At 41.5% G+C, this 27,826-nt stretch overlaps 2 protein-coding genes across 6 annotated transcripts; one reads left to right on the top strand and one right to left on the bottom strand.

The window, feature by feature from the left end:
• The first annotated feature begins 713 nt into the window (after positions 1-713).
• On the top strand, positions 714-27,722 carry METTL3 (methyltransferase 3, N6-adenosine-methyltransferase complex catalytic subunit). Of its 5 annotated transcripts, none has more exons than XM_064570794.1 (12): positions 714-1,026; positions 7,233-7,450; positions 7,545-7,949; positions 9,296-9,471; positions 10,076-10,292; positions 10,519-10,706; positions 11,082-11,120; positions 11,304-11,412; positions 11,532-11,597; positions 11,745-11,857; positions 12,493-12,564; positions 27,513-27,722. In XM_064570794.1, the coding sequence occupies exons 1-12, from the start codon at positions 927-929 to the stop codon at positions 27,580-27,582; spliced, it is 1,773 nt and encodes a 590-aa protein (XP_064426864.1). In that variant the 5' UTR covers positions 714-926; the 3' UTR covers positions 27,583-27,722. The 5 variants fall into 5 exon arrangements, with proteins under 5 accessions (XP_064426864.1, XP_064426863.1, XP_064426865.1 ...); XM_064570793.1 differs by lacking the exon at positions 27,513-27,722 and adding an exon at positions 25,311-25,443; XM_064570795.1 differs by lacking the exon at positions 27,513-27,722 and adding an exon at positions 15,261-16,439.
• TOX4 (TOX high mobility group box family member 4) lies at positions 13,242-27,738 on the bottom strand. Its single transcript, XM_045900509.2, has 9 exons — positions 27,598-27,738; positions 27,318-27,386; positions 20,428-20,670; positions 19,307-19,567; positions 18,725-18,955; positions 17,021-17,101; positions 15,946-16,689; positions 14,679-14,842; positions 13,242-13,985 (listed from the first exon to the last, which is right to left on the bottom strand). The coding sequence occupies exons 1-9, from the start codon at positions 27,601-27,603 to the stop codon at positions 13,925-13,927; spliced, it is 1,860 nt and encodes a 619-aa protein (XP_045756465.1). The 5' UTR covers positions 27,604-27,738; the 3' UTR covers positions 13,242-13,924.
• Between the last annotated feature and the right edge of the window lie 88 nt (positions 27,739-27,826).

The raw sequence follows: 27,826 nt of genomic DNA, 5'->3' as shown, positions 1-27,826 counted from the left end.
GTGCCCTGGGATCACGACCTGAGCTGAAGGCAGAAACTTAACGACTGAGCCACCCAGGCGCCGCCTAATAGCTGTATCTTTAGAAATGAATGCATGAAAACATAAAACGGCAACACCTACAGCAGAAAAGGTATGTTAGTATCTAACTGTCAAAAGGAATTAGTTGTCCTTCATTTTAAAAATCTGTACCACTGGGGCACCTGACTGGCTCAGTCAGTGGAGCATACAACTCTTGATCTCCATGTGGTGAGTTCAAGCCCCATATGGGGTGTAGAGATTACTTAAACATAAAATCTTTTTTTTTTAAATTTTTTTTTATTTTTTTTAAGATTTTATTTACTTGCGAGAGAGAGAATGAGAGACAGAGAGCATGAGAGGGAGGAGGGTCAGAGGGAGGAGCAGACTCCCCGCCGAGCAGGGAGCCCGATGCGGGACTCGATCCCGGGACTCCAGGATCATGACCTGAGCCGAAGGCAGTCGCTTAACCAACTGAGCCACCCAGGCGCCCTTAAAAATAAAATCTTTTAAAAATAAATAAAAATCTGTACTACACTTGCTGCTCTATTAGTGCTGTCTTAACACCTTGGGTCAACTCCTTACATCAACAAGGCCGCGTGCGCCTCTTTAAGCAACATGGCTGTTCTGCCAGGCACTAATATGGAAACCACAGCTTCACGGCGCCCGGAAGAACGGGGGCGCTCCTATTAAAAATATTTCCGCCATCCTGCCAACACCTAAGGTGGCTCTCATTTGAGCTTCAAAGCGAGCGGGAAACGGAAAAGGACTTCCCGGCTAGCGCATTACCCGGAACTCTTTCCCGTTAGCCCGGGGGTGTCCGCGGGGGGATTGGAGATTTCCTGCGGCTGGGCTGGGAGGTGCTAGTCCACCGCGCCTGATTCGAGACGTGTCCCGGCTGAGAGACTGGGATGTCGGACACGTGGAGTTCCATCCAGGCCCACAAAAAGCAGCTGGACTCGCTGCGAGAGAGGCTGCAGCGGAGGCGGAAGCAGGACTCGGGGCACTTGGGTGAGGCGCGGGGCTGTCCGGGCCGAGGGTTAGCCAGGGAGGGCGGGAGGGAACCCTGGAGAAAAAGAGCTTCCAAGCCAGCACCCTTGCCCAAGCGGCCATTTCTTTAGTACCTGGCACATCAGTACTCTCCTCTTCACCTCAGCACACAGACGTTTCGTCCTCCTGTGCGTAGTCGCAGTTCCGTTCCACCCCGGGCCTTGGTTCACTCCTCCAGTTCACTTTCTTGGGACAGGAGCCTGGTCCCCAGCGCCCCACCCCACCCTCGTCCGCTTGGCAGACTCCTCTTAAGTCTGCGGGAACGTCGCCTTTGCTAGGCCTCTCAGCCCCCCGTCCCTTGAAACAGTTAAGCCTCCCCCCTTTTTTTTGCTCCTGTGGCGCTTTGTTCTTCCGTTATAGCGACTGCTTTGTAGTGGTCGTTTCTTTGCCACTGTAGCCACCGTGAGAACACGGACCGAAACTTTATATCCACAGTGACCAGCTCAGGGACCCTCACAGAGTTGCTAAATGAGTAGAAGAAATGGTATCGTCTTAGCCATCTGCGTCCCAAGCAGAAACCTGAAAATATTTGTTTTATGTTTTTAAACTTTTTCTCCCCTCCCGTTGCCCCCTGTGTCACAAAACTTGAAGGAACCTCAAATGATTGTCCAGTTTTATCTACCCTTATCCCCAGCACAAGCCCTGGGTTATTTAAGGCAAATCAGTTACAAAGATCTACAAGGAGAGTGAATCCATACCATCCTTGTGGTAGTTTGTTCCAATGTTTATTAGTATACTAGAGTCCATCTCTAAATCTTGTCTTGGTACATATCAGGTCCATGTGCTCATGTTCTGGCCCCTGGAACCTAGAAGATGTTCTGTCAGGACTTTGACACCATAATAAACAAACATCTGTTAAGTATTTACAGTGTGCCTAACAAAAAATGGACAAAGATAAGTAACATATTGTCTCTGCTCTCAGGGAGTTTAAAATTTAGGGGGGATAAAGGATTGGTGCTTATAAAAAAAATTCAGATGCTTATAAAAAATCCAGAACTATGACATGATACATGTAAAATGCTGAATGAATGAATCCAAAATAAGTATAGACAGGGAAGGGAAAAGTAACAAGAGTTGGCTTTATTTGCAAAGGCAACATGAGTTAGTTAGCACTTGTGATTTGATCTTGATGGCTACATAGGACTTAGATAATTAAAGAGAAGTTAAGAGGGCAGGGCAAGTAGAGGAAGAAGAAGTACAAGTCCTATGATCGGAGTTCAATTAGTAGTCGATTTTAAGTTCCATTTCACTTTTCCATGGTAATAACCACACTTTGGTATTAACCAAACTTCGTGCCATGTGCAAACCTAACTATTAAGAGTGTCGATACTTCAGTTTCTTGCTAAGCATGTTTAATAATTTTGACAACAAGATTGTATTCTCCCTTGAATGTAAATATTCTTTTTTTTTTTTCTTTTTTTGGATATAAATATTTCTTGACTTAATCTCTTGACCCACTTAATATATGGTTAAGATTCCTAGTACATCTGCCTAAAGAATATGGTTAAGACTTACATAAAAATATTTTTAAGGTTGTGCTTAAACATGTATTGTCTTCTGGCCCAGAGCTTTGGCTCGCCCATCTGGTACTGTGGGAGTAGATAGAGATAGAACACAAAATAAACCAGCCTATCACTGTTCTTTCTTTGAATTATTTTGGTTATTCCAAAGAACCTATTTCTTTGAGCATTAGGATTCTTAGGAAAACATGAGACATACTCTATTAGTTTATTAATCAAGTTTCCATGTAAGAATAACCAAAGGCTTACTAATAATTTAGATCATTTCATTCTTTTCTCACAGGAAATAAAAATTTTCTTACTACCTCTTGGTTTTTATAGCATTACTGAAATCTGATACTTAATTGTTTACTACAAAGCTCAGTGAGAAAAGACAAGGATATTAAGTGAACTAAAATGTATCCATATCATTAATGAATGCAAATACCATGGACAAAGAATCATTGGGAGACTTTCCTTAGTTTGGCATTTTTAAAGTACATTTTTTTTTTCCCAATAGGTTTATGGCCTTCATGGTAGTGATGGTTTCATGGTGTGTAACCTTATTTCCAAACTCATCAAGTTATATCTGTTAAGTATATTCAGCTCTTTACATGTCAGTCATACCTTAAAGTGGTTTGTTTGTTTATTTAATTAATTAATTTATTATTACTTTTTTAGGTCTTTATTTTTTTAAAGATGTATTTAGAGAGAGAGGGCCTGCCAACGAGTGGGGGGAGAGGCAAAGGGAGAGAATCTTCTAGCAGACTCCCCGCTGAGCACGTGGCCTGATGTGGGGCTTGATCTGATGACCCATGAGATCATGACCTGAGCCAAAACCAAGGGTTGGATGCTTAATCTACTGAGCCACCCTGGTGCCATAGCCGTTTTTTAATAAACAAAATAAAGCTCATATTAATGGCAGCAGGATATGTAAGGTACCTGGCACAAAGTTTGAACATGAATTAAGGGGGAGGGGTAACGGATAATTTATGGCTTACCTAAAATACTAAAAATTTCAGAGCTGCATAACAAAGGACCTGTATCCTGGGTATTGACTTAAAACTTACCCACATCTTCCTTTAGCCCCATTTTCTGTTAACAGTGTCTTTGGTTTAGTAGCTAATATGATTTACTCCCTTTGGCATACTGTAGGAGTTAAAGATATATAATGAGTTATATCAGTATATAATGTATAAAACAAATAAATATATGTATAATGAGTTATATCAGTGTATAATAATGAGCTACATCAGTATATAATATATAGAACAATTTGTGGGGGGTGCCTGGGCGGCTCAGTTGTTAGGCATCTGCCTTCTTCGGCTTAGGTCATGATCCCAGGGTTCTGGGATCGAGCCCCACATCGGGCTCCCTGCTCAGCTGGAAGCCTCCTTCTCCCTCTCCCTCTGCAGCTCCCCCTGCTTGTGCTCGCTCTCTCTGTCAAATAAATAAATTAAAAAAAAAAAAACAATTTGTGGGTGTAATGCCTGAAATCCTAATTTTAAAGATTTTATTTATTTATTTGAGAGAGAGCATGTGCGCAGGTGCATGAGAGCATGAGCGGGGAGGGGCAGACGGAGAGGGAGAAGCACTCCCTGCTGAGCAGGGAGACTGAGGTGGGGCTCCATCCCAGGACCCTGAGATCATGACCTGAGCCGAAGGCAGATGCTTAACTGACTGAGCCACCCAGGCCCCCCCTGAAATCCTGAAATCCTAATCTTTTTTTTTTTTTTAAGATTTCATCAGAGAAAGAGAGCACTTGCACGCACACAAACGGGGGCGGAGCACAAGCAGGGGGAGACGCAGGCAGAGGGAGAAGCAGGCTTCCCACTGAGCAAGGAGCCTGATGCAGGACTCAATCTCAGGACCCTGGGATCATGACCAGAGCCAAAGGCAGGCACTTAACCAACTAAGCCACCCAGGCATCCCTGAAATCCTAATTTTATTTTATTTTTTTAAAAGATATTTATTTATTTGAGAGAGAGAGACAGGGATAGCGACAGAAATATGCTTGTGCTATTAGAGAAGCAGGCTCTCCACTGAGCAGGGAGCTCAACGTGGGGCTTGATCCCAGGACCCTGAGATCATGGCCTGATCCGAAGGCAGGCTCTTAACCAACTGAGCCACCAGGCGCCCTTGAAATCCTAGTTTTAGAATACCTTGTTTCTTCTGCCTTAAAAATGATACTTATTATTGATTGTGCTTCAGTTGCTTAATGAAGGAAGTTTTTGGTTACTTCAAAATATTTTAAAACTTGACTGATTTTAAAAAAAAAGTTCAGAGTTTTATCTCAGTGTAAATTGTAATTGGGGTATTTTAGCTCAAGTTTATTAGACTCCTAGAATCTCTGAGTTGCAAGGACTTCAGTAGTCATCATTCAATCCTGTTCAGTGCAGAAATTTTGCCTGTAGTCTTCCAAGTAAGCTAAATAATAACTGTCACTTATATTTCTTACATATTTTTAGCTTGGGTCCGTTGCTCTTGAATTCTTTTTCGTCCCGACCTTGAAAGTGCTTCAGGGATCTCCATGTATACAGTACCTCTTTGCCAAACAAAACAAGGAACTTGTATGAGTTCATCTGGCAAATGTTCTACTCTAAGATTCAGCAGAACATAAAGGAATCATAAGCAAAGTGAACAAAGTTCTGTCAGTTATTTTTTTTTTTAAAGATTTTATTTATTTACTTGACAGAGAGAGTGAGAGAGGGAACACAAGCAGGGGGAGTGGGAGAGGGAGAAGCAGGCTTCCCACTGAGCAGGGAGCCCGATGCGGGGCTCGATCCCAGGACCCTGGGATCATGACCTGAGCTGAAGGCAGACGCTTAACGACTGAGCCGCCCAGGCACCCCAGTTCTGTCAGTTATTTAACATTTCCAGCTAGTATGGTATTGTGGAGTCTGTTTTCCAAATAGGGTGTAACTTATTTTCATAAAATGTAACTGTTCCAGCAAGGTGTTTGATATAGTTCAGCTCCGTTTTCCTTGGAATTTGTGAGTCAAATTTTACTAAAGTCAATTCCATTAGAGTAAAAATGTTTTTTAAGTAACCAAAATATTTCTAAATGTAAACTAATGACCCACTCATATCTTAAAATATTTAACAGAATTCTGATACAAGTCCTGAGTTAAATATTTCATTTTTTTTTTTTTAAGATTTATTTATTTATTTATTTGAGACAGAGAGAGAAACAGGGAGAGAGGGAACACAAGCAGGGGGAGTGGGAGAGGGAGAAGCAGGCTTCCCGCTGAGCAGAGAGCCCTATTCGGGGCTCTATCCCAGGACCCTGGGATCATGACCTGAGCCGAAGGCAGACGCTTAACGACTGAGCCACCCAGGCGCCCCGTATTTTATTTTTTTAAGATTTTATTTATTTGTGAGAGAGAGAGCGAGTGAGAGAGAGCACAAGTGGGGGGAGGAGCAGAGGAAGAAGCAGACTCCCCACTAAGCAGGGAGCCAGACGAGGGGCTCAGTCCCAGGGCCCTGGGACCATGACCCAAGCCGAAGGCAGACGCTTAACTGACTGAGCTACCCAGGTGCCCTTCTGCAGAATTTTATAAAATTTTTGTGTTTTGAGTGTTAGAGGTCACATTCTAGGGACACCTGGCTGGCTCAGGCAATAGAGCGCACAACTCTTGATCTTGGGCTTGTAAGTTTGAGCCCTATGTTGGGTGTAGAGATTACTTAAAGACAAAATCTTTAAAAATAAAGAAAAAGGTCCTATTCTAATCCTCAATACTGTCATTTTACATATCCTCTGATGTCCAGTGGCCTTGATTCTTTAAAATTCAAACTCCATTCCTCAGAAGAGCTGATCACAGCTTAGGTTGTTGAAAATATCTCTGGCTTTAAAATTTGGGTTGATTATTATTTAAAAGATTTTTTTTAAAGGTTTATTTATTTATTAGAGAGAGAGCACGTATGTGCAAGCAAGCTGGGGGAGGGGCAGAGGGAGAGAGAAACTCTTTAGCAGATTCCCCACTGAGCTCGGAGCCCACCACGGGGCTCAAACTCAGGATCTTGAGATCATGACCTGAGGTGAAATGAAGAGTTGGGATGCTTAACCACCCAGGCGCCCCTAAATTTGGGTTGATTATTTCAGTTGTCATTTAGAGTGACTGAAGGGAGGTGGTATGGACATTTAAATCTACCATGCTGGGCGCCTGGGTGGCTCAGTTGGTTAAGCGACTGCCTTCGGCTCAGGTCATGATCCTGGAGTCCCGGGATCGAGTCCCGCATCGGGCTCCCTGCTTGGCAGGGAGTCTGCTTCTCCCTCTGACCCTCCCGACCCTCCCCCCTCTCATGTGCTCTCTCTCTCAGTCTCTCCCTCTCAAATAAATAAATAAAATCTTTAAAAATAAAAAAAATAAATCTACCATGCTGCTAATTTCCTTTGAACCACAGCAGGGACTGGAATTAGGAAAATACCTCTTACTCAGTAGAGAAAAGGTAAGTGGTTCCCAGAAAATCCAGGATTATCTTGGCAAAGCAGTGAATGCTTGAGTATGATTGAGGAAAGGTGATCTAGTGCTAAATTTGGTCAGAGAATTCTCTGCATGAAATGAAAGTACATGCTGTGAATGTTGGAGAATTTGACTCCTGAGGAGTGTCTAGACAGACCTACAGTGGTTGCCCTTTATCATTTTCTTCACTTTTCTTCACTCCTAGATCTACGAAATCCAGAGGCAGCACTGTCTCCCACCTTCCGCAGTGACAGCCCAGTGCCTACTGCACCCACTTCTGGTGGCCCTAAGCCCAGCACAGCTTCAGCAGTTCCTGAACTAGCTACAGACCCCGAGTTAGAGAAGAAATTGTTACACCACCTTTCTGATCTGGCCTTAACATTGCCCACTGATGCTGTGTCCATCCGTCTTGCCATCTCCACGGTAATGATCTGATAAGACAGGGTTGGGATATACCACTTCTTCACTTCAGTTCATTGTCAGTGTCTTATTGCCTTTCCCTCCCCTCCTTCCCTAGCCAGATGCCCCTGCCACTCAAGATGGGGTAGAAAGCCTCCTACAGAAGTTTGCAGCTCAGGAGTTGATTGAGGTAAAACGAGGTCTCTTACAAGATGACGCACATCCCACTCTTGTGACTTATGCTGATCATTCCAAGCTCTCTGCTATGATGGGTGCTGTGGCAGAAAAGAAGGGCCCTGGGGAGGTAACAGGGACTATCACAGGGCAGAAGCGGCGTGCAGAGCAGGACTCAACCACAGTAGCTGCCTTTGCTAGCTCTTTGGCCTCTGGCCTGGCCTCTACAGCATCAGAAGCAGCCAAGGAGCCAACCAAGAAATCAAGGAAACATGCTGCCTCAGATGTTGATCTGGAGATAGAGAGCCTTCTGAACCAACAGTCTACTAAGGAACAACAGAGTAAGAAGGTAGGGGTAGATGGAAATGCTTTCACACATATACTTTGTTTTTTTTTAAGATTTTATTTTTTTAGTCTTTTTTATTTTTTTTATTTTTAGATTTTATTTATTTGACAGAGAGACACAGCGAGAGAGGGAACACAAGCAGAGGGAGTGGGAGAGGGAGAAGCAAGCTTCCTGCTGAGCAGGGAGCCCGATGCGGGGCTCGATCCTAGGACCCTGGGATCATGACCTGAGCTGAAAGCAGACGCTTAACGACTGAGCCACCCAGGCGCCCCTTAAAGATTTTATTTTTAATAATCTCTACACCCATTGTGGGGCTCAGACTTACAACCCCAAGATCAAGAGTTGAATGCTCTACCAACTGAGCCAACCCGGCACTCCTCACATACACACTTTGAATTACAGCTTTGGTTGGGAGGGATTTACCCCTAGGGCAAGGAGCAGTTCTTAGGGTTGAGGGTTTAGAATAGTGGTTGTCAACTGGGGATTATTTTTCCCCACTTCCTTCCCCCGGAGAACATTTAGCAGTGTCTGAAGACATTGTGGTTGTCGCAACACAGGGTCGTGCTACAGGCATCTACTGGGTAGAGGCAAGCGATACTGTTAAGCATCCTACAATCATAGTAGGATAATCCCCACACGACAAAGAATTACTTTCCCCAAATGTCAATAATGCCAATGTTGAGAAATTCCGATTTTGAGAATGTCTGTCATTGGAAGAATCATCAGGTAAAAGGAAGAGGAACCCAAATATAGGAATAGAGGGAGATGAATGGAGATGAATACTGGAAGGTAGTTACCATGGACCATTAATTAGGGAAACTGATAATTAACCAATGTGAATTGGCAGTTAACTGGTTCTGAATATAAATAATGGACTCACATGAATTCTTACCTATTTGCTACTTCTAGATGTGTAAATATGAACAAGTTAAATTTAACTTCTCTTGAGCCTTAGTCTTCTCATCTCTAAAGTGAGGATAACCAGAGTACCCTCCCTTACAGAACTGTTGCATAGACTCAGCTAAACAGTAAAGTGCTTAGTACTTACTGTATCTTGGTTATGTAAATATAAGTGGTTTTGGTGGGAAGGATTGCTTTCCTGGGGAGGGGAGGTTAACTTAATGCTCAGCAGTAGGAACCAGGCTTCTTATATTTTAATTCCATCCCAAATGCAGATCTGTAAGAAAGGACTGAACCCATGATAAATCTCCTAGAACTCCCAATTTTCCCGTATTAGGTTAGCTCATTCACCTCTTACAACAGGACATTGTCAAGTAGAATTTAGGGAGGTGGTTTAGGGCTCATTTTATCTGCAAACCCTTTTAAGTCTAAGGCTTCTTTTGTCACAGGTCAGTCAGGAGATCCTAGAGCTATTAAATACAACAACAGCCAAGGAACAGTCCATTGTTGAAAAGTTTCGCTCACGAGGTCGGGCCCAAGTACAAGAGTTCTGTGACTATGGAACCAAGGAGGAGTGTATGAAAGCCAGTGATGCTGACCGGCCCTGCCGCAAGCTGCACTTCAGGTGTCTTGGGAGGGAGAGAGGTGGGGTGGGGCTCCCAGACGCACTCATTCCTTTTCAGCACATTTCTTCCAGTCCCTGGGGTTCTGTCTTTGATCCTGTCATTAAATGGTTTTAATGATTTGTCTTAGACCTCCAGATTCTGAAGGTGTACTTTCAGAAGTAGTGTTCTGTGGGAGAGAATACAGACTGCACTCCCAAACAGATGTGAGATTTTTTTAAATAATGTCCCTTTCTTCTTGCATTAGCAAGGCATCTCTGTCTCTGAGGCCCAGTAAAAGTTAAAGTTCTCTGGAAGGATGATCTTAGGAGAAGTAGGAACTTGGGCTCGAAGGCCAGTGTTTTATTCAGCTCTAACCAGCAAGCCCTTTTTCCTGTCCTAAGAAAGTTGTCTTTGCTCAGAGAGGAATTAAATTCTTCTTTAGTGTGAATTATGGATTTCCATGTTACCTGCTTCCTTTCTCTGAAAACTCTTGGAGGAAGCTCTAAAGATAAAATTAGGAGAGGGTAATAAAAGACAAAATTTTGAAACAGTTTGGAACTTGAACTATGGGATCTGACTCTGGAACACCATCTTGATTCTCATTCTCCCTTTTTATTTTCCCAGACGAATCATCAATAAACACACTGATGAGTCATTAGGTGACTGCTCTTTCCTTAACACATGTTTCCACATGGATACCTGCAAATATGTTCACTATGAAATTGATGCTTGCATGGATTCTGAGGCTCCTGGGAGCAAAGACCATACACCTAGCCAGGAGCTTGCTCTTACACAGAGTGTTGGAGGTGACTCCAGTGCAGATCGACTCTTCCCTCCTCAGGTACCTGTCCGCTCAGAAAACTTATTTCAGCTTAGAGACTTATATCTGAGTAGGGCAGCCATACATGTAGGAAAGCAGGCATAATCAGCAGTCTATCTTATGGATTGGGAATGGTGTGGGATATACATATTTATAATGGAATAGGAAAATCAAATGGAAAAGAGGGACTGGGGCCATGAATCTGAGAGTGAAGGAAGGGAAGATGACCAAATACCACCTTATGCAGTGGATCTGTTGTGATATCCGCTACCTGGACGTCAGTATCTTGGGCAAGTTTGCAGTTGTGATGGCTGACCCACCCTGGGATATTCACATGGAGCTGCCCTATGGGACCCTGACAGATGATGAGATGCGCAGGCTCAACATACCAGTACTGCAGGATGATGGCTTTCTCTTCCTCTGGGTCACAGGCAGGTAATGCAGTTCAAAGATATGTAGGTATGGGCAGATATAGTACAGAGTGAGTACTGGGTGGGAATAAAATCCTGGGTTTTCCGAGCCCTGCTATTAACTGTATGACTATGTCAGCCTTTTTTGCTACTGAGACCTACTGCCTGTATATAACACAAATGATACTTGAATTCTATTTAACTTTACATCTGTTCCTTATGAAAGGTAAGGCCATTGAGAATAGATACTATTTTATGTTTTCATTCTTAGATCCATCCTGTTGCCCTAACGGTGTCTTGCATGTAAATGTTCACTGAATGTCTACTGAAAACATTTCGGTATCTTGAAGAGATAAAAAATACGGACATGAAAGCAGCTGTTTAACCCTTTTCTTTTTAGGGCCATGGAGTTGGGCAGAGAATGTCTGAACCTCTGGGGGTAAGTAGTGATCATTGTGTTGCTTTCTACTGAAGGAAATAGAAATGTAATAGCTGTAGTTGAGATGTGTTCTCTTCTCCCAGAGTATTCCCTGTGAGTCCTTTCCTCTGTAGAGTAGATGGTACTACCCCTAAACTGTGAAAGCCGGATTAAAGCTCTAGTTCTCTATCTTATGTCCCACAGTTATGAACGGGTAGATGAAATTATCTGGGTGAAGACAAATCAACTGCAGCGCATCATTCGGACAGGCCGTACAGGTCACTGGTTGAACCACGGGAAGGAACACTGCTTGGTGAGCAACACTGGGGCCCAGTTCAATAGGTGGAGCAGAAAGAGGAATTGTTGGACTTATTGAGAAAAAGTTCAAATGCTGGGGGTTCCATAAGGTAATCTGTTCTCTGTGGTGAGCAGGTTGGTGTCAAAGGAAATCCCCAAGGCTTCAACCAGGGTCTGGATTGCGATGTGATCGTAGCTGAGGTATGTGCTTCCCCAGGCATCCAAACCTTCCACATTATTCAAGTCAGGTGTATTCCAGGTTCTCTCATTTGATCATAAATATAAATGGAAAGGGCTAGACTTGCAATCTTTGGTAACTTAAAAGTAACTAGAGCCTTGCTTTCCTAGGTTCGTTCTACCAGTCATAAACCAGATGAAATCTATGGCATGATTGAGAGACTATCCCCTGGCACTCGCAAGATTGAGTTATTTGGACGACCACACAATGTGCAGCCCAACTGGTAAGGCGAACATAGTAGCCCTCCTGTTTATGGTCAAGGATGGCTGTTAGTAGAGCTTTACCTCATATTTCAGTAGTTTAAAAATGGGCTTTAGAGGATTCAGAAGCCACCCAAGCTTGTATTTAAACTGTTTTATGGGGCTTTGCAACATTCACTGGAGACCCAACAGATTTTAAGACCCAAATCACTGCTCTCTAAAGAGTATCTACTAAAGATTTTCCTCAGTTATTCTATGGGATGTATTGAAATCTGCCCCCTGGTGGTTAAGAATCCATTTACTGTCAACAGTTTCAGTATCTTTCATACTGTTAGTAGAGCTTTGGAAGACATGTTGCTAGCATTTTTTTATCCAAAGAATACTCATTGGCAGCAACTTTGTGAAGTACGCCTGGTTAGCTCTCTGTTATTAACCCTTAAGTAATACAGAGCCAGCCTGTTTTAACACCAAAATCTACCCAATTCCTAACCAGTCATACTACCAAATACTATTCTAATATTAAGGTCTTCTTAAAAGAATTGGCATGAATATTAGATGAGATGATAGGCAGCCTTAATAAAAGGTAAGCATCTTTTAACAATATTAAGCCTTTTAATTCCAGGATTTTTGGTTTGCCCCTTCTTTATCTTTACTTCAGGATCACCCTTGGAAACCAACTGGATGGGATCCACCTACTAGACCCAGATGTGGTTGCCCGGTTCAAGCAAAGGTATCCAGATGGTATCATCTCTAAACCTAAAAATCTGTAGAAGCACTTCCTTACAGAGCTAAGCACCTACAGCCATGGCTCTGTAGGCTGCACCTGAAGAGTAATATTTGTACAATAGTTTTTCTTCCTTATTTAAATAAAAGTTTGTATTGTAGTTGGGATTTCAAGGTCAAAATCTGGCTCTGCCACTTAAAATTGTGTGATCTCGTGCACCTTATCTCTCAGTAGGATTTCTTACATGTAAGCTGGGAATATGCTACCTACCTCACTGGGTTGTTGTAAGGTTCAAACTAAATGAGTGCATGGAAAACATTAAAATGTTGATTATACTATATAGGATCAAAGTGATTAGCAGTTAGTACTACATGAATGTCGTAATCAAGAAGGGGGGTTCTCTGGGACAGCTATTTCTCAAGGTAAGATTTGATTTCACTTAAGGTTATCATCATTAGGGCTAACATGCTCTAAATATTTGTTTACCCTTTCACAACTATGTGGCTTTGCTTGTCTTTTTTTTTTAGCTTATTTGCAAGAAAAATGAGATAAGCACATCTTAGATTAAATTTAAATGAAATTTAAATGGTGTACAGAGAATTAGCCTATATATTATGTAAGTGAAAACACCTCTAGCCTATCTTTTAAAAGATATTTCATCAAACACAAGTGAACACAACTTCTTTAGACTTTGGTAAAACCTCTTATATTAAGGATATAGACTTCTGCCTTTTACACTCATAAACTGTGGTAAGTGCAAGAGGGAGGATCAAGGATTACAGAAATAACATTATTTGTAAAGAGAAATAAATAAGAAACTCCCAGGTGATAGTATTTTCCCTACAGCCCAGGGTGCCTGCTCTGTTGAAAACTTTTGTTCTCCAAGCAATGTATAGGTGTGACAGCAATCGTTCCTGTTTAAGAGATAACCTTTAATGCAACTTTTTATCCCCTTTAAAATGGATGCACACAGTGTTTTAGCCTAGGCTCAAAGCTGAGTATTCTCCCATCATTTTAATAATTGTTTAGGCATGTCCTATGACAATTATACCGAGTTTCCTCAAACAACCCCCCACCATCACCACCCCTATGTTCTGCTTGTTCATATTCCCTTTACCCTTCTCTGCTATTATCACTGGTATCTCTGCTTGTACTTGAAAGTAAAAAGCAATTCCAGATTACAGCCAACTCAATGGCCTTGCTCCATAGTATGGCCCCTGATGAAGAGACAGAAAAGGGGAGAAGCACAAAGGACCATCATGGGTTGAGATCAGGCACTACCAGAAGCCCAACTTGTTTTTTAAAAAGAGGCTCTTAGACATGTTCCCAGCAGATAAGTCTTGACTGGCTTGGAGAACAGGAAGGACTACTTCACAAACACCACAGTGTTTGAATTTCTAGAGGCCACCCAGGCCAAGAAGACATCCCTAAGAGAGAAGAGATACACATAAACTTAGAATTACAGCCTAGATATAGCCTTTTTGAACTGTCTTAAATAGCTTCATTAAGATGAAACGATATCACCCGATATGAATCTAAGGGCAGTGGGCCTTATTTAAGTTTAGACAATCCTGATTTGCTGAAGCAGATCTGACTTAGGAAAATACCAATACTTTCATAGATAGAGGTAAATCCCAGGAAAACTGGGAAGATGGGCAAAATCTTCAGAACTTCTCTCGCCCCTACCACCCACCCCTTCTGCCACACTTAGCACCTTCTTCTTATGCTACTTACCACTTAGCATAATGGTCCACCTCAAATTCTAATTCCCTGAGTAGCTGGATTTGCAGTAAGGAGAGAAGCTAAGCTAATATCCATAGTCACTAACAGCTTAAGGTTTTACAATTTTTTAAAAGACCACATGTAACTGAATGTTAAAGAGCACATGTAACTGAATATAATGTAACCAAAAAGCAAGAACTGCTAATTATATCATCTTTGTCTACGTGGGAAATGTAAGCTCTTTTTAAGCAGGGGAAGCTTTTCTAGTAGCCTCTATATAATCAGACATATATATAGCAATCTAGTCTACCTAAGGTCAGGTGATGCTCAGGGTTACCCGTTTTCCAACAGTTAACTTCGCAATATCTGAATTATAAGAAGGGAAACTATAAGCTCACCTGCAGTGCTTCACCACACATTCATTGCTGCAGTACTCATTGTCCCAGTCCTTACTCACAACAGGAGGGTTCTCACAACCGGATCTCACACATCGAGGCTGGGGTGAGAGTGTCACGGGAGACCCACTCACCAATTCAACATCCATTTGAGAAGGAGACTCAACCTATGAGAGGAAGAGAGCACAAAAGATTAATTAGATTGCTACTTACTTAACTAGCCAGCTAGTCAAACTAACTGGGAACCAATGGAGCTGCCCCCATATGGGGGCAGAGTCCTAAAAGAGTTCTTGGTCTCCCCCTCTATATGCAGCTTGAGACTGACATGAAGATTCTTCCAATTGGCGGAATGCTGGCTAGTCCTCTTTAATTTTAATTGTATCTATCACTGACTTTATTCCACACTTGACTACTACTCCTCTGAAAATCTCAAAAGTACAGTGTGAGTAGAGTGGTTTATGCCATTAGAAAAAGGGAAAGACCTCGGAGATTCAGTTTCCTGCTGATGGGGGGTTATTTTTCTTTAAATGATTGCTTCAGTAATTGTGGACCTGGAGTCTCAAAACATTTTTTTTTTTTTTTAAGATTTTATTAATTTGACAGAAAGACACACAGCGAGAGAGAGAACACAAGCAGGGGGAATGGGAGAGGGAGAAGCAGGCTCCCTGCTGAGCAGGGAGCCCAACGCGAGGCTCCATCCCAGGACACTGGGATCACAACCTGAGCCGAAGGCAGATGCTTAACGACTGAGCCACCCAGGCGCCCCAAAACATATTTTTAAATGACTGTTAGTGATGTACAAATTTATTAAAACTACGGTAATTGGCATCTGTTTATGTCTCTTTGGAAAGACTCAATAATATGAACCAATTTTTTTCAAGCTATCCATCCCCCACTTAAAACACATCAAGCCAAGCAGCAGAGATGTAGGAGAAATGGAAGAACTTGTATCTCCAAAGTTTAGGATCCTTGGATAGATACCTCTGAAAAATAACTCCATGCTTACTTAGGCTTTATCCTCTCTCACAGAACTGCAGTATGACTTTTGCTTAGTTAAGGGGTGGTCTGGGACAGAACACCCTCCTAAATGTTTCTTACCAAGAACAATACAGATTATCATGGGTAGGACAAGTCACAGTTGCAGGGAACTCCTACAGGAACTCCTGGTTGCCAGACATTAAATGCCAGCAGCAACCTCCACTTTTACTGGGTCAACCAAAATAATTCTACCTTTCCACTGGTCTGGAGAAAGACTTGAAAACAGGCTCACCTCAGGAACTACATCTGTGATCATCTCACAGATTGTCTCAGGAGAGGTTTCCTCCACTGTGTGGGCCTCGGGGCTGTTGTTCACAGGCCGCTCAGGACTACTTTCCACGGCTGGTGGGACTAAGGGTGTCTGCATTTTCAGAGTGGGTGGAGGCACAATCTTGATCTGCAGAGGAGGTGGCTGTTGCTGTAAATTGATTCGAACTTTCTGAGGTGGAGGCTGTTGCATGGCCTGCAGTGGGGGAGGCTGCTGCAGAATGGTCACTTGCTGCTGAGTGGGGGGCTGAGGCATCTGTTGTAGTGGAGGGGGTTGTAGTCGGGGTGGAGGCAGTTGCATAGAAGCAGCAGCTGCTGCCGCTGCCTGCAACACTGAGCGAGTGACAATTTGGGCTTGTTGACTGGGCTGGATAGTGGCTGTACTGGTTTGGCCTAGTTGGATCCCCCGGGAGGTCACCACTGTGGCTGGGATAACAGTAACCATCCCTCCTTGAGACATAGTAATAGAAGAGGGCAACATCTGTTTGGTAATAATCAACTTGGTGATATTGGGCTGACCCCCAGCCCCAGAAGATGCCTGGTTTGCCACATAGGAGGAAAGAGTGGAGTTAACAACAATGGAAGGGGACAGGGCAGGGGGCTCTGTTGAGGCTGGTGCTGGAGATGCTGGGTCAACAGTAGCCATAGGAGGTGGAGAAGGAGTCTGTGACGGTGGCACTGGATCCAATTCTACTGTTTCCACAGTGGCCTAAAAGACCCAAAAAAAGGAAAGAAAAAAAGTCATTGGGAAATTTACTCTCTTCCCCAGAACATATTCACTCTAATCATCTCCCAAGAAAAGATACATCACAGAGTGGGAGAAAGAAAGAAAAGAGCTGTGAGAGTAAATAATGGAGATAAACTCAGACAGACTGTGGCAAGGTTTATGATGGAAACAATAGGAAACCTGTTATATACTTTTAAGCTTTTAATACAACATAGTATTAACAGGTCCTACAGGTTTTTGGTGGTATTTACTTCTTTTAACTGCTAATAAACAGCTCCAAAAATCTTCTTATTGCTTTAAGTAACCCTCTTACCTGACACTCTTGATTGTCTTTATATGCAGCCAGAGCCTTCAGATACTCTTTCTTGGCAGCTTCAGTTTTCCTCTTATACACCTACAGGAAAGGCAGAGACTGTTTAAAGTCCCCATACTCCTAGAAAAAACTAATAATTCTATATTATTTATCAACGAATGACAATTCATCTCAGTTAAATATTGACAACTCTTTTTAGTGAATATACTTCTGGCTAGTAATCAAGATAGCCTCCATGGCAGACTTTCCAGTGACCATGCATCTGAAAGTCAGCCAATCAGCAAGTCCTGCCAGGACAACTACACTTCTATAGCTAACACCATGCCCACTTTCATAACAAAAAGAAAAAAGAAAAAATCCAGATCCAAACATTGTGTAAGATTAATAGTCTGCTTAGCCTGGGATTGTGTCTAATGGGTATATTCTCCCTTAAGGAATCTGGCAAGTTATTTGCAATGATGGCCACGAGAATTCCTCCCATCTTGCATACTTCTTCTTCCATTGAGGGCTGAAGCCTATTTCCCCTTCCTTTGAATCTGGGATAGTTCTATGAATTGCTTTGACCATAAGAAGGTGCCTTCCTTCGAATCTGGGATAGCTCTATGAATTGCTTTGACCATGCAATTCTGCCTGAAGTGACAGAGAGACCTTGCTCTAAGTCAGCCATACTATAAGGAAGCCAGTCTAGCCTTTTGAAGGATGAGAGGCCATGTGTGGGAATCTAAGCCAAGTAGCACCAAATGTCAGACATGAGAGCAAGGTCACCTTGGCCAGCCATACCAGCTATCATTTGACAAACCACAAGAATGAGCCCAGGCAAAAACATCAGAAAAACCATCTAACCAATTCATATTATCATGAGAAATAATAAACTGCCACTATTTAAAGCTATTAAATTTGTGGTTTGTTGAGCAGCAATAGATAACTGCTATAAGTTATAAGTTTCAGCTTTTTGTTTCAAATATTAAGTAGCAGACTCACTCTGACAGAAGACCTGGGGAGTCTAGGGCAATGATAATTATAGCCATCTTCAGTATTAATTGTATTGTATATTTACATAGTATCATAATTTTCATTTATTTATTTACTTTTTGAGAGCAAGGGAGAGAGGCGTGGAGGAGGGGGAGGGGGGGAGAGGGGGAGAGAGAAAGAGAGAGAGAGAGAGAATGAATCTTAAGCAGGCTCCACAACCCAGTGTGGGGCCCACCGTGGGACTCAATCTCACGATCCTGAGCTCATGACCTGAGATGAAACCAAGATTTGGATGCTTAGCCAACTGAGCCACCCAGGTGCCCCTATTTTTTAAATCCATATTAAATTTAGAGAGATTAACTATAGTTTTCAAGTTTATACTAGGCCAATGAAAAAACCATAAACTAAACTCTAAATTCAAACTTAAGGCTAGTGGATTTTAGAGATGCTATTTACCAAGGAATGGCCTAATTTTACAGATGGAAAAAAAATGGGGTTTAAATTAGATTCAGTGTTTTTATAAACATTATTAATAGTTTTTGATGTACATTCTGGATTCAGTGGATGGCTGTAACTTTAAGACAAAGTATGATCTGTGAATGTGCTGTTAACAAAGAGTTGATATTAAATAAGAACAACTTAAAAAGTTAAAAGAAAACTTAGTTTTTTATCCCCTTACTTAAAAATTTCTAGGACATTCACTACCCACTACTCCCTCCATGTTTTGTTCACCTGTTTTTGCTCCTCTCCAAGACTATCCCACATGGAGGCCACAATTTTTGAAACTTCCCCAAAAGTGGCATTGGGATTCTGTCCCTTAATGGCAGCCTGTGTATCACGAAAGAATAAAGCATATGCTGAAACTGGCTTCTGAGGTTCATTAGGATCTTTCTTTTTTCTCTTCTTTGGGGCCTTCTGCTTTTTTCCTGCTTCCACCACAACTGTCTTCTGGCTGGGAAGTTGCTGCAGGGGAGAAAAGAGAGAATTACAAAAGGGAAGAAGGAAGTATCGTGTCTGGAGAACTGTAAGAAAAGGACTTTAATATGGGGGAACTAACTAGGCACATGGATGGAATTTTCAGAAATGCTAAAAAGAGGCAATAGGATTAAGACATTAGTAAAGTAGGTGAGGACCAATTAGAATGGGGATTGGGAAAAGCATTATAAACTGTAGATTGAGAGGCAGGACCCCATACCCAGAAAAGAGCAGAGGAGATGGCAGGGCAGGAGCAAATAATACTGAGTAGGCTCTGTATGCCAGGAGTTTTATCCCAGAATATCATGGCAGATTTGATTTTGGCAGGGAATGCCTCACCCTCCGGAAATCCTCAACACCATCCTCATGAAGTGAACTAGTAGGTGAAGGGGTGGTTGAAAGACGATCCTCAGGTGACTGGGCAGGTGGCAGGATGGTGCCACCCCCTAAGCTCAAACCAAGTTGAGAACTCAGTTCTGACTGATCAATGGTGGTCAACTGGCTATGCCCCATCAAGCCAGATGTCATGTCTGTCATTGGTACATCAATTGTAACAGGTGGGTTGGCACTATACTGAGTTCCTATAGAATGGTCCAAGTCCTGAGAGAAGCAGAAGGACTAATTAAACACTAAATATAAAAAAACACCACTCTTTCCCCCCACTGAATTCAGGACAGTTTATAACCCTTGCTTACCCAGATTGTATCATCATTTAAAGACTAAACATCAAATAACTTATCTATATTAAGCTTTTTAATAAAGTACAGAAATTATTAAAGTCACTTCTTTGTACTCAAAAGCCTGTTCCAAAATAATGAAAAATAACCAGAGAAGTCTTAATTTTGGACAAGTTAGTTTAAAGAACAAATAAATTATTCAGTAATCTGGAGGTAGTGATGACACATAGGGTAAAGAAAAACTTCCTGTACTCTCCTACAATAATGGTTTTTAAAGTTGCAACATACAGGCAATCAAGAGTAAATAAGGCCAATGTTAGAGATGTTTGGCATCAAATATACTGTGAAGATGTGCTACTGAAGAAATGTGCTGGAAGTCCAATACACCAATTTATAACAAAGTAATCCACAATACATTGGTTCAGACTGGTTTTGAATAAATCTCTCAACGTGCCAGCTGTCACACTCACATTTTTTTTTTCACACTCACATTTTAATCCTAGGATGTGATGGCAATTATAGATGGGGAAAAAAACACACCCCCCCATCCCAATCATTTTCATATCCGGGTGAACACTGTACATTTTATAATCTTAAATCATTTTTCAAGTAAAATTAATTCAAATGATAAATTTCCTTCAGGGGAAATTAAGTCTTTGTTGCTGAGCCTTTAAACACAGAAGTAATACCCAAGTGTAGTAGGGAAGAGAGAGTCACTTTTATCTCCCATACCACTACCAAGCCCATGAGCTTGGGTAAGCTTGATAATGTCTTGCCCCTTACCATGGTCAAGCCCCCACTCAGGAGCCCCCCGCCCTGCTCCATCAAGCCATGGGTCATGCCCACAGGCATGTCCAATGTCTGGACCCCATATTGGGCTGAAAAGCTGCCATCCTGAGAGGAGGAGGGGTCTGCCAGGTCATCAAAGTGGCCAACCACATCTGAGACAGCCAGTGAGGGATCAGAATCCAAGGAGATAGGTGGGATTTCAAATTCCTCATCTCCCAAGCTTGGTGTATGGAATGTCTGTAGGGGGAAAAAGGGAAAAAAAGTTAGTGGGAAGAGGAGGAACCGCATACTGCTAAGTGAAGAACATGGCTGGGCACTGGAGTTTCTTAGTGTACCTCTTTTCAGCCTGGATCCTGTTTTTGTTGTCAATTTCTTAGGACCTATTTAATTTTACAAACAAACCTCTGTTCTCCCAAATACCCTTGGTCATATGGCATATACGAGGCTGCCAAAATCAATCACAGTTTTCAGTTTTTTATCTTTGCCATCTGTTATCCTATCATGCTTATTGTTCTAATGAGTGCTCAGCTATTAGTAAGGACCCAGTCTTTATAAATTGTTTTGCCTACGATGCTTAAAAACTCTCAAAAGATTCTAATAGACACCAGTTATTTTACAATTATACACCTGAACTATCAGACCACAGAAATTCATTTTCAACCAGACAATTATACTTTTGACTACTATTTTTAGGTTCCTTTGAAGCAAATCCTAAAAGGTACTGTCACGGAACGATACCTCTTCTAAAATAACTACACTTAAGAGTTCCATCTTAGTAATCATGATGTTAACAACAAGTAAGATTTATTTTTGGAAAACCCAATGATGTCAAGATAAGGTTAATATACTGAGGAGAAAAACCTTCATAAGAGCTACAGCCAAAAGGCAAACTGGTTCTCTAACATTCCTAGTCTTGCTCTGACAGAGCCTTTTCTGTAAGAGAGGAAGCAGATTACTCCAGCTAGCTATAAAACCCAATTCCTTCCTCTGAATTCAACTACAGTAATAGACTCTTTCTATACTGGATGGGTCCACCATTCGTAGAGCTAACAGACCAATGTCTGAACTAAGATACATTAAATGCTATGGTTCCTTTTTAACAGTAAAAAACTAAAATGGTGACATCTGCAGTAAGAGCATTATAAATACTTGCAAGAGACTCTGGTGTCAGAGAGGTCTGGGTCCAAGTTCCAGCTCGCCACTTACTAAAGGACTCTGAAGGGGTTTTCCTCATCTATAAAATGAGAGTTGTAACAGTACTCTCCGTATATTGTTATTTTGTTTAATAACTATTAATCATTGCTATTAATGATAACATTAATATCCTTATTATTATTAACTTGCAACCTGCTAATCAGTTATAGATAACTGGAATTTAGAAACTTTAAATTCAATCAACCTATCACATGGCATAGTAAATATCAACTGATTCAGATCAAATTCCATAGGTACCCACACTTTTTCCTCATGATTAAACAATACATTCTTTAAGAGTTCCTCAAGGTTATTACTGGCCCAGAAAGGGTTTCACTAATATCACCATTTTTTATTTTATTTTTTAAGTTTTATTTATGTAATCTCTACACCCAACGTGGGGCTTGAACTCACAACCCTGAGGTCAACAGTCACTTGCTCTTCTGACTGAGCCAGCCAAGTGCCCCACCATTTTTTTTTTTTTTTAATGAAGACATTGCTAAAAAGGAATTTCCAGCTAGTAGAAACTAGGGAGAACAAAAATATGTCTGTGAAATGCCTAATCTCTCTGAATCACACTGGCAAACTGAAAAAAGTTTCCTACAAGACAAACAAGATATATATATAGCTTCATTTCTACATTTTCCTTCTCTAAAATCCTTACTATTTTACTTAACATGGTAAAAATTTGGTAGCTGTCTGAGATGAAACATGAGAGTTGTACAAGTAACATAGGAGCAAGCAGTTCTTGATGGGAAAAACTAAAAATCTCTGCAACAGCTGAACTTTTCTCAGTACACAGCTCATGATTCTTGCGTGAAAGTTAGGAACTTCAGGTCCATGACTCTGAAATTTCAGTTTAGGTTCATGTGAGATTTTTCAAGAAAAGAGTACAAAGATTTCTACCAAATTTTCATGTGAACAAAGTTATGGGGATGGGAAAAAGGATCGGGGAAACATTTACTGTACTAGATTAATAGCTGTATGATAGTAGTTTTCAATTTTTACAAGAAACAGAATGTTTTGAAAAGCAAAAAAATGCCTATCTTTTTTTGGCTTTCAAAAGTCAACTCTGCAAAGATATGAAAATGATACTATTTGTTAAAGAGAACAACAACAACAAAAAAGAGTAAAAATTCATATCCCAAACAAGAGACCAGTGTTCCGCAAAGGACTACCCCACATAAACCATCTGGAGTGCTTTCAAGAACTACACTAAAAAACCAGACATGCAGAGATTTCATTGTATCGAATTAACAAGGCATTCTTTCTATGCACCACCCCCTGGAATGTGGAACAAGCTTTGTTATTCAGTATCCATAGCTTTAATGTTGTTTTCTGGGGGGTTTGGTTTTGCTTATTTGCTTGTTTCTTCCCTAAGTAAAAGAAGTAAAAAAATAGCAATGATCAAGAATACAGAGGGTAAACTATAGACTAGAATAAACACAAGAGATTCACTCTAAAGCTCTTTTACTACCATAAATGATCTATAACATTATGGGGAAAAGCCAATAATGAATATCTAGTTATTTTATTTTTTTTAAAGATTTTATTTATTTGACAGAGAGAGACATAGCGAGAGAGGGAACACAAGCAGGGGGAGTGGGAGAGGGAGAAGCAGGCTTCCCACTGAGCAGGGAGCCCGATGCGGGGCTCGACCCCAGGATCCCGGGATCATGACCTGAGCCAAAGGCAGACGCTTAACAACTAAGCCACCCAGGTGCCCCTCTAATTATTTTATTTTAGTGGATCTACTACATAACTAGATCATACTCTACCACATATAAAACAAAGATAAAACTGTAGCAAATATTCAGGTAAAAGTAAGTGATTTTGACCCAGGAGGAGAAAACAGGAACATGATATAGCTACCCTCTCATTCAGCCTTCTTTTCCTTCTCTGTTAAATTCGTGGGCCTTTTTGAGGGAGGAAACAATTTGGGAATTACAGTTTATAAACAAGGATGCTCAGCTATTTAGAGAACCAAAAAAAAAAAAAAAAATGATTTCCCTCTTTTCCTATTTCCCCATGCTAAAACATACAACCCAGTATTTCTTTAAATACTTTGTGTAGGGGCGCCTGAGTGGCTCAGTCGGTTAAGCATCTGCCTTCGGCGCAGGTCATGATCCCAGGGTCCTGGGATCAAGCCCCGCATCGGGCTCCCTGCTCGGCGGAAAGCCTGCTTCTCCCTCTCCCACTCCCCCTGCTTGTGTTCCCTCTCTCGCTGTGTCTCTCTCTGTCAAATAAATAAATAAAATCTTAAAAAAAAAATACTTTGTGTAGATTACTCATTTTAAAGAAATTTATTTTAATCCAACACCTGTTTACTCATAGTACACTGGTACAATGGGTCATTAAGATAATTCACTGTTCTGGGCGCCTGGGTGGCTCAGTTGGTTAAGCGACTGCCTTCGGCTCAGGTCATGATCCCGGAGTCCTGGGATCGAGCCCCGCATCGGGCTCCTTGCTCAGCGGGGAGTCTGCTTCTCCCTCTGCCCCTCCCCCTTCTCATGCTCTCTCTATCTCATTCTCTCTCTCAAATAAATAAATAAAATCTTTAAAAAAAAAAAAAGATAATTCACTGTTCTTAAAAAAATGCTGTAGTAGTGAAAATTTTAACTATTCAGCCTGAAATAATTAACCGGTTCTAATATTATAAGTACTTTTCCTAATTAAAAATAGGAATCTTTATATTATTTCCCAAAAGTGCTCAAAGCACAGTATCATTGTGTAAGAGCCAACGAGAATGAGGAAAACAGATTAAACTCCCTTCAGATAGAACTTTCCTGTCTCAAGCAATGCTATAACACATCCTAAGCCTTCCTCTCTGGATACTTACTTACTCCTTAGAAATTTTTAATATTTTTATTTAGGTATAACTTAAGTATACAAATTTAAAGTACATAGCTCAAGGAATTTTTACATTATGGAAACATCCAATTAGCCATCACCCAGATCAAAGATACGGAACATTTCTATCACTGTAAAAGATTTTGTCATACTGCTTCCTAGTCAATACTCTCTCCTTTTCCTAACAGGTACCACTATTCTGATTTCTATTACCATAGTTTCACATTGTCTATTCCTTATACTCATTTAAAAAAAAGTGAACTTATATAGTGTCTACTCTTTTATGTCAGGCTTTTTACTCAACAATATATTTTTGAGATCACCCAAGGTACATTTATTAGTAGTCGATGTCCTTCTTTATTGCTGTGTAGTATCCCTTTTTACTAGTACCAGTTTATAGACATTTGAGTTGTATCCAAGTGCTTAGCTATTATGAGGAAAGTTGCTGTGAACATACATGTTTTTGGTGAATACATGGACTCATTTCTCTCATGTATACATCAAGGAGTAGAAATTCTGGGTCACAGGGTAGGTATATGTTCATTTTTAGCAGATACTGCCCGTTTTTCAAAGTGACTGAATCAATTTACACTTTAATCCACAATGATTAAGAGTTATCTACTTCCTTGCAAAATCTTTTGTCAGTGTTTTTAATTTTAACCACTTTAGTGGGTATACAGTCATGCTCGTTATAGTTTTAACTGGCATTCCCCTGATGGGTGATGATGACACTCTTTCATATGCCTAATGGCAATCTGGATACCCTCTTTTGTGAAGTGTGTGTTCAAATCTTTTGCCCGTTTTTAAAGATTTTTTATTTATTTATTTGACAGAGAGAGACACAGCGAGAGAGAGGGAACACAAGCAGGGGGAGTGGGAGAGGGAGAAGCAGGCCTCCCGCCAAGCAGGGAGCCCAATGCGGGGCTCGATCCCAGGACCCTGGGATCATGACCTAAGCTGAAGGCAGACGCCCAACGACTGAGCCACCCAGGTGCCCCTTTTGCCCGTTTTTAAATTGGATTCTTTTACTCTACATTAAGTATTTGATATATCCTGAATATGTGTAAGGTATGTATATTAAAATATCTTCTTCCAGTCTGTGGTGTACCTATTTAATTTCTTAATGATGTCTTTTGATGGAAAGAGATTCCTAATTTCAGTGAAGTCCAATTTTTCAATTTTTTTTACGGTATTTTTTGGATATCTATCTTTTTTCATGCAAGAAAACTCTAAATATCACTCTTTTTCTAAAAGAAAAACTTAATATCACCTTTACCTAGTTCTAAGTTATATTGGGGGTGGTTCACAATAAGACCAGGTACAACAAAAACCACAAACCAATTGAAATAAAGGTCAAAAAAAAAAGGGGGGGGGGAAGGAAGGGTGAAGTTGTAATGAGAAGAAATGTTAGCAACGACAAAGACCTAAGCTAAAGGAAGACACTGAAATTTAATTGTGAGCTTCTTGGCAAAATAGTTGTGTTGTTAAATTTCTTAAAGTCATAAAAACAAAAAAAGGATAGACTCAAACCTGGAAAGTTTCTTGATGAGGCCAGTGTGAAATTTACCACACTCTAAATTTAAATCTGATTCAGAAGAAATTGGCAATGATGCATGTTCATGTGGATAAGGCCAATGTGAGATTTACAACACTCCAAATAATGAAATTAAACCATGGCGATATCATTCAGAAAAAAACGGCAATGAGACTGGAAAGCATCAAAGAGATTTAGTTTTATATCATTTCTAAATTTGTCCTTCATTTGAGCTACACTTTCCCCTCCTTAAGAGAATAACAATAACCAATAATGGCAATAAAGAAATCAAACTAGCAACTGTCCCTTTTCAATCTAATTCTCATCCATAGAAATATTAAGGTTTAATTCAGGATAAGCCTACTCAACAGCAACTGAGAATTCTTAGGACAAAAAAAACAAAAACCAAAAAAAAAAAAAAAACCAACAAAAACTGATGCAAGTGGTTATCACTTTTGGGGGGAAAAAAGTACTAAAATTCTCAAAAACAAAACAAAACCCAAATCCTAGAAAGCTCAAGACTAATTTCTCAAAGACAGGGACATTTACTTTTTCTGTTCCAAATCTTACTATTTTGCCCTGTCTAAACAAGTGATATGTATCTGTATCATGACAGTATTTTAAGCAAAACTTTTTCACAGATACTAAAGCACCTCATCATAATCATTACTTCTACTTCACAACATCATAAAAAACTATTATTACAGCCATTTGACAGCTAGGGAATCTGTGACATATAAAGGTGAAGTAACCTGCCCAAACTCTGAGTCACTGACAAACAGAAACACATGTACTCAACTCCATGTTTTCTGGCAACTATTTCCTTTCATTCTGTCACTGGCGAAACAAGCTTGTAGGTAAACATAACTACTTTTTTTTTTTTTTGAGTAGAAGTTTAAGAGAAACAAAGACCCTACAACAGAGATAGTTCCAAGAATGAACACATGTTCACAGTTAACCCCTTAAGTAGACTCCTCCCTTACCCCAATTTCTTCCCGCTGTGATCCCCCTAATTGTAGTTATTTCTCCCCAATGAAAGGAAACAATTCCACCCTGTCTTCCAATCCAGAATCACTCTGAAATGGGTTAGCTCTTTTCAAAGTCTTGCTTTTCTGATGGCAGCAGCTTCCCGGGCCTTCCCCCTAGTCTTCATAGGCTCGGGAAGCAGCTGCCACTGTTCTCTGAACACCAATCTCGGCCCCTGGTTCCCAGCCCCCGGGCCCGGGCGTCCGCGCTCTCCTCCCCACCGCCCTACCCCACCGCTGCCTCAGGCCCTCCCCCCACAGCGCCGGCAGCTCGTGCTCACCTCAGCCCCTGACAGGAAGGGGTGCGAGGGCCCTGTGATCGTCAGGTAATTGTCATTTCCTCCGGGAAACTGGAAACCAAAAGAAAGCGGCGGGGATAAGTTAGGGGGAGTAGAGAGTTAGCCTGAAGCGACGGATTCTGTCCCCGACATTCTGACAACACTCCCAAACCCGGCTTTCTTCTCCCCTCCCGCCAGCCGCCTCTCCGCCCGGCTTCCCGCCTCTGCTTCGACTCGGTCGGCCGCGCTCTCTCTCCAGCCTTCTTAACGCTCAGGTTCCTACCTCCATCTTCACACAACGGCTACCACCGTCTCAGTTCCCTCATCGCTCCCACCGCCCCCACCGGACTCGAACTGCCGTCACTTCCGCAAGGACGCGCGTCGCTCTCCGCTGATTGGATGGAGAGCCGTGGGGCTGTTGCCGGGATGGCCGAGAGGACGGAAAGGGTAGCTACCGCCCCCTGGAGCTTGGTGGGATAATGGCAAATAGAAGTATTGGAAGCGTCCCTGGA

The sequence above is a fragment of the Mirounga angustirostris genome, unplaced genomic scaffold (assembly GCF_029215605.1).
Source record: "Mirounga angustirostris isolate CCGP_5_RB_7025 unplaced genomic scaffold, mMirAng1.0.hap1 SCAF_9, whole genome shotgun sequence".
NCBI classification, from domain to species: Eukaryota; Metazoa; Chordata; class Mammalia; order Carnivora; family Phocidae; genus Mirounga; species Mirounga angustirostris.
The sequence above is the reverse complement of the archived record's forward strand: the minus strand, read 5'-3'. Positions and strand labels throughout refer to the sequence as shown.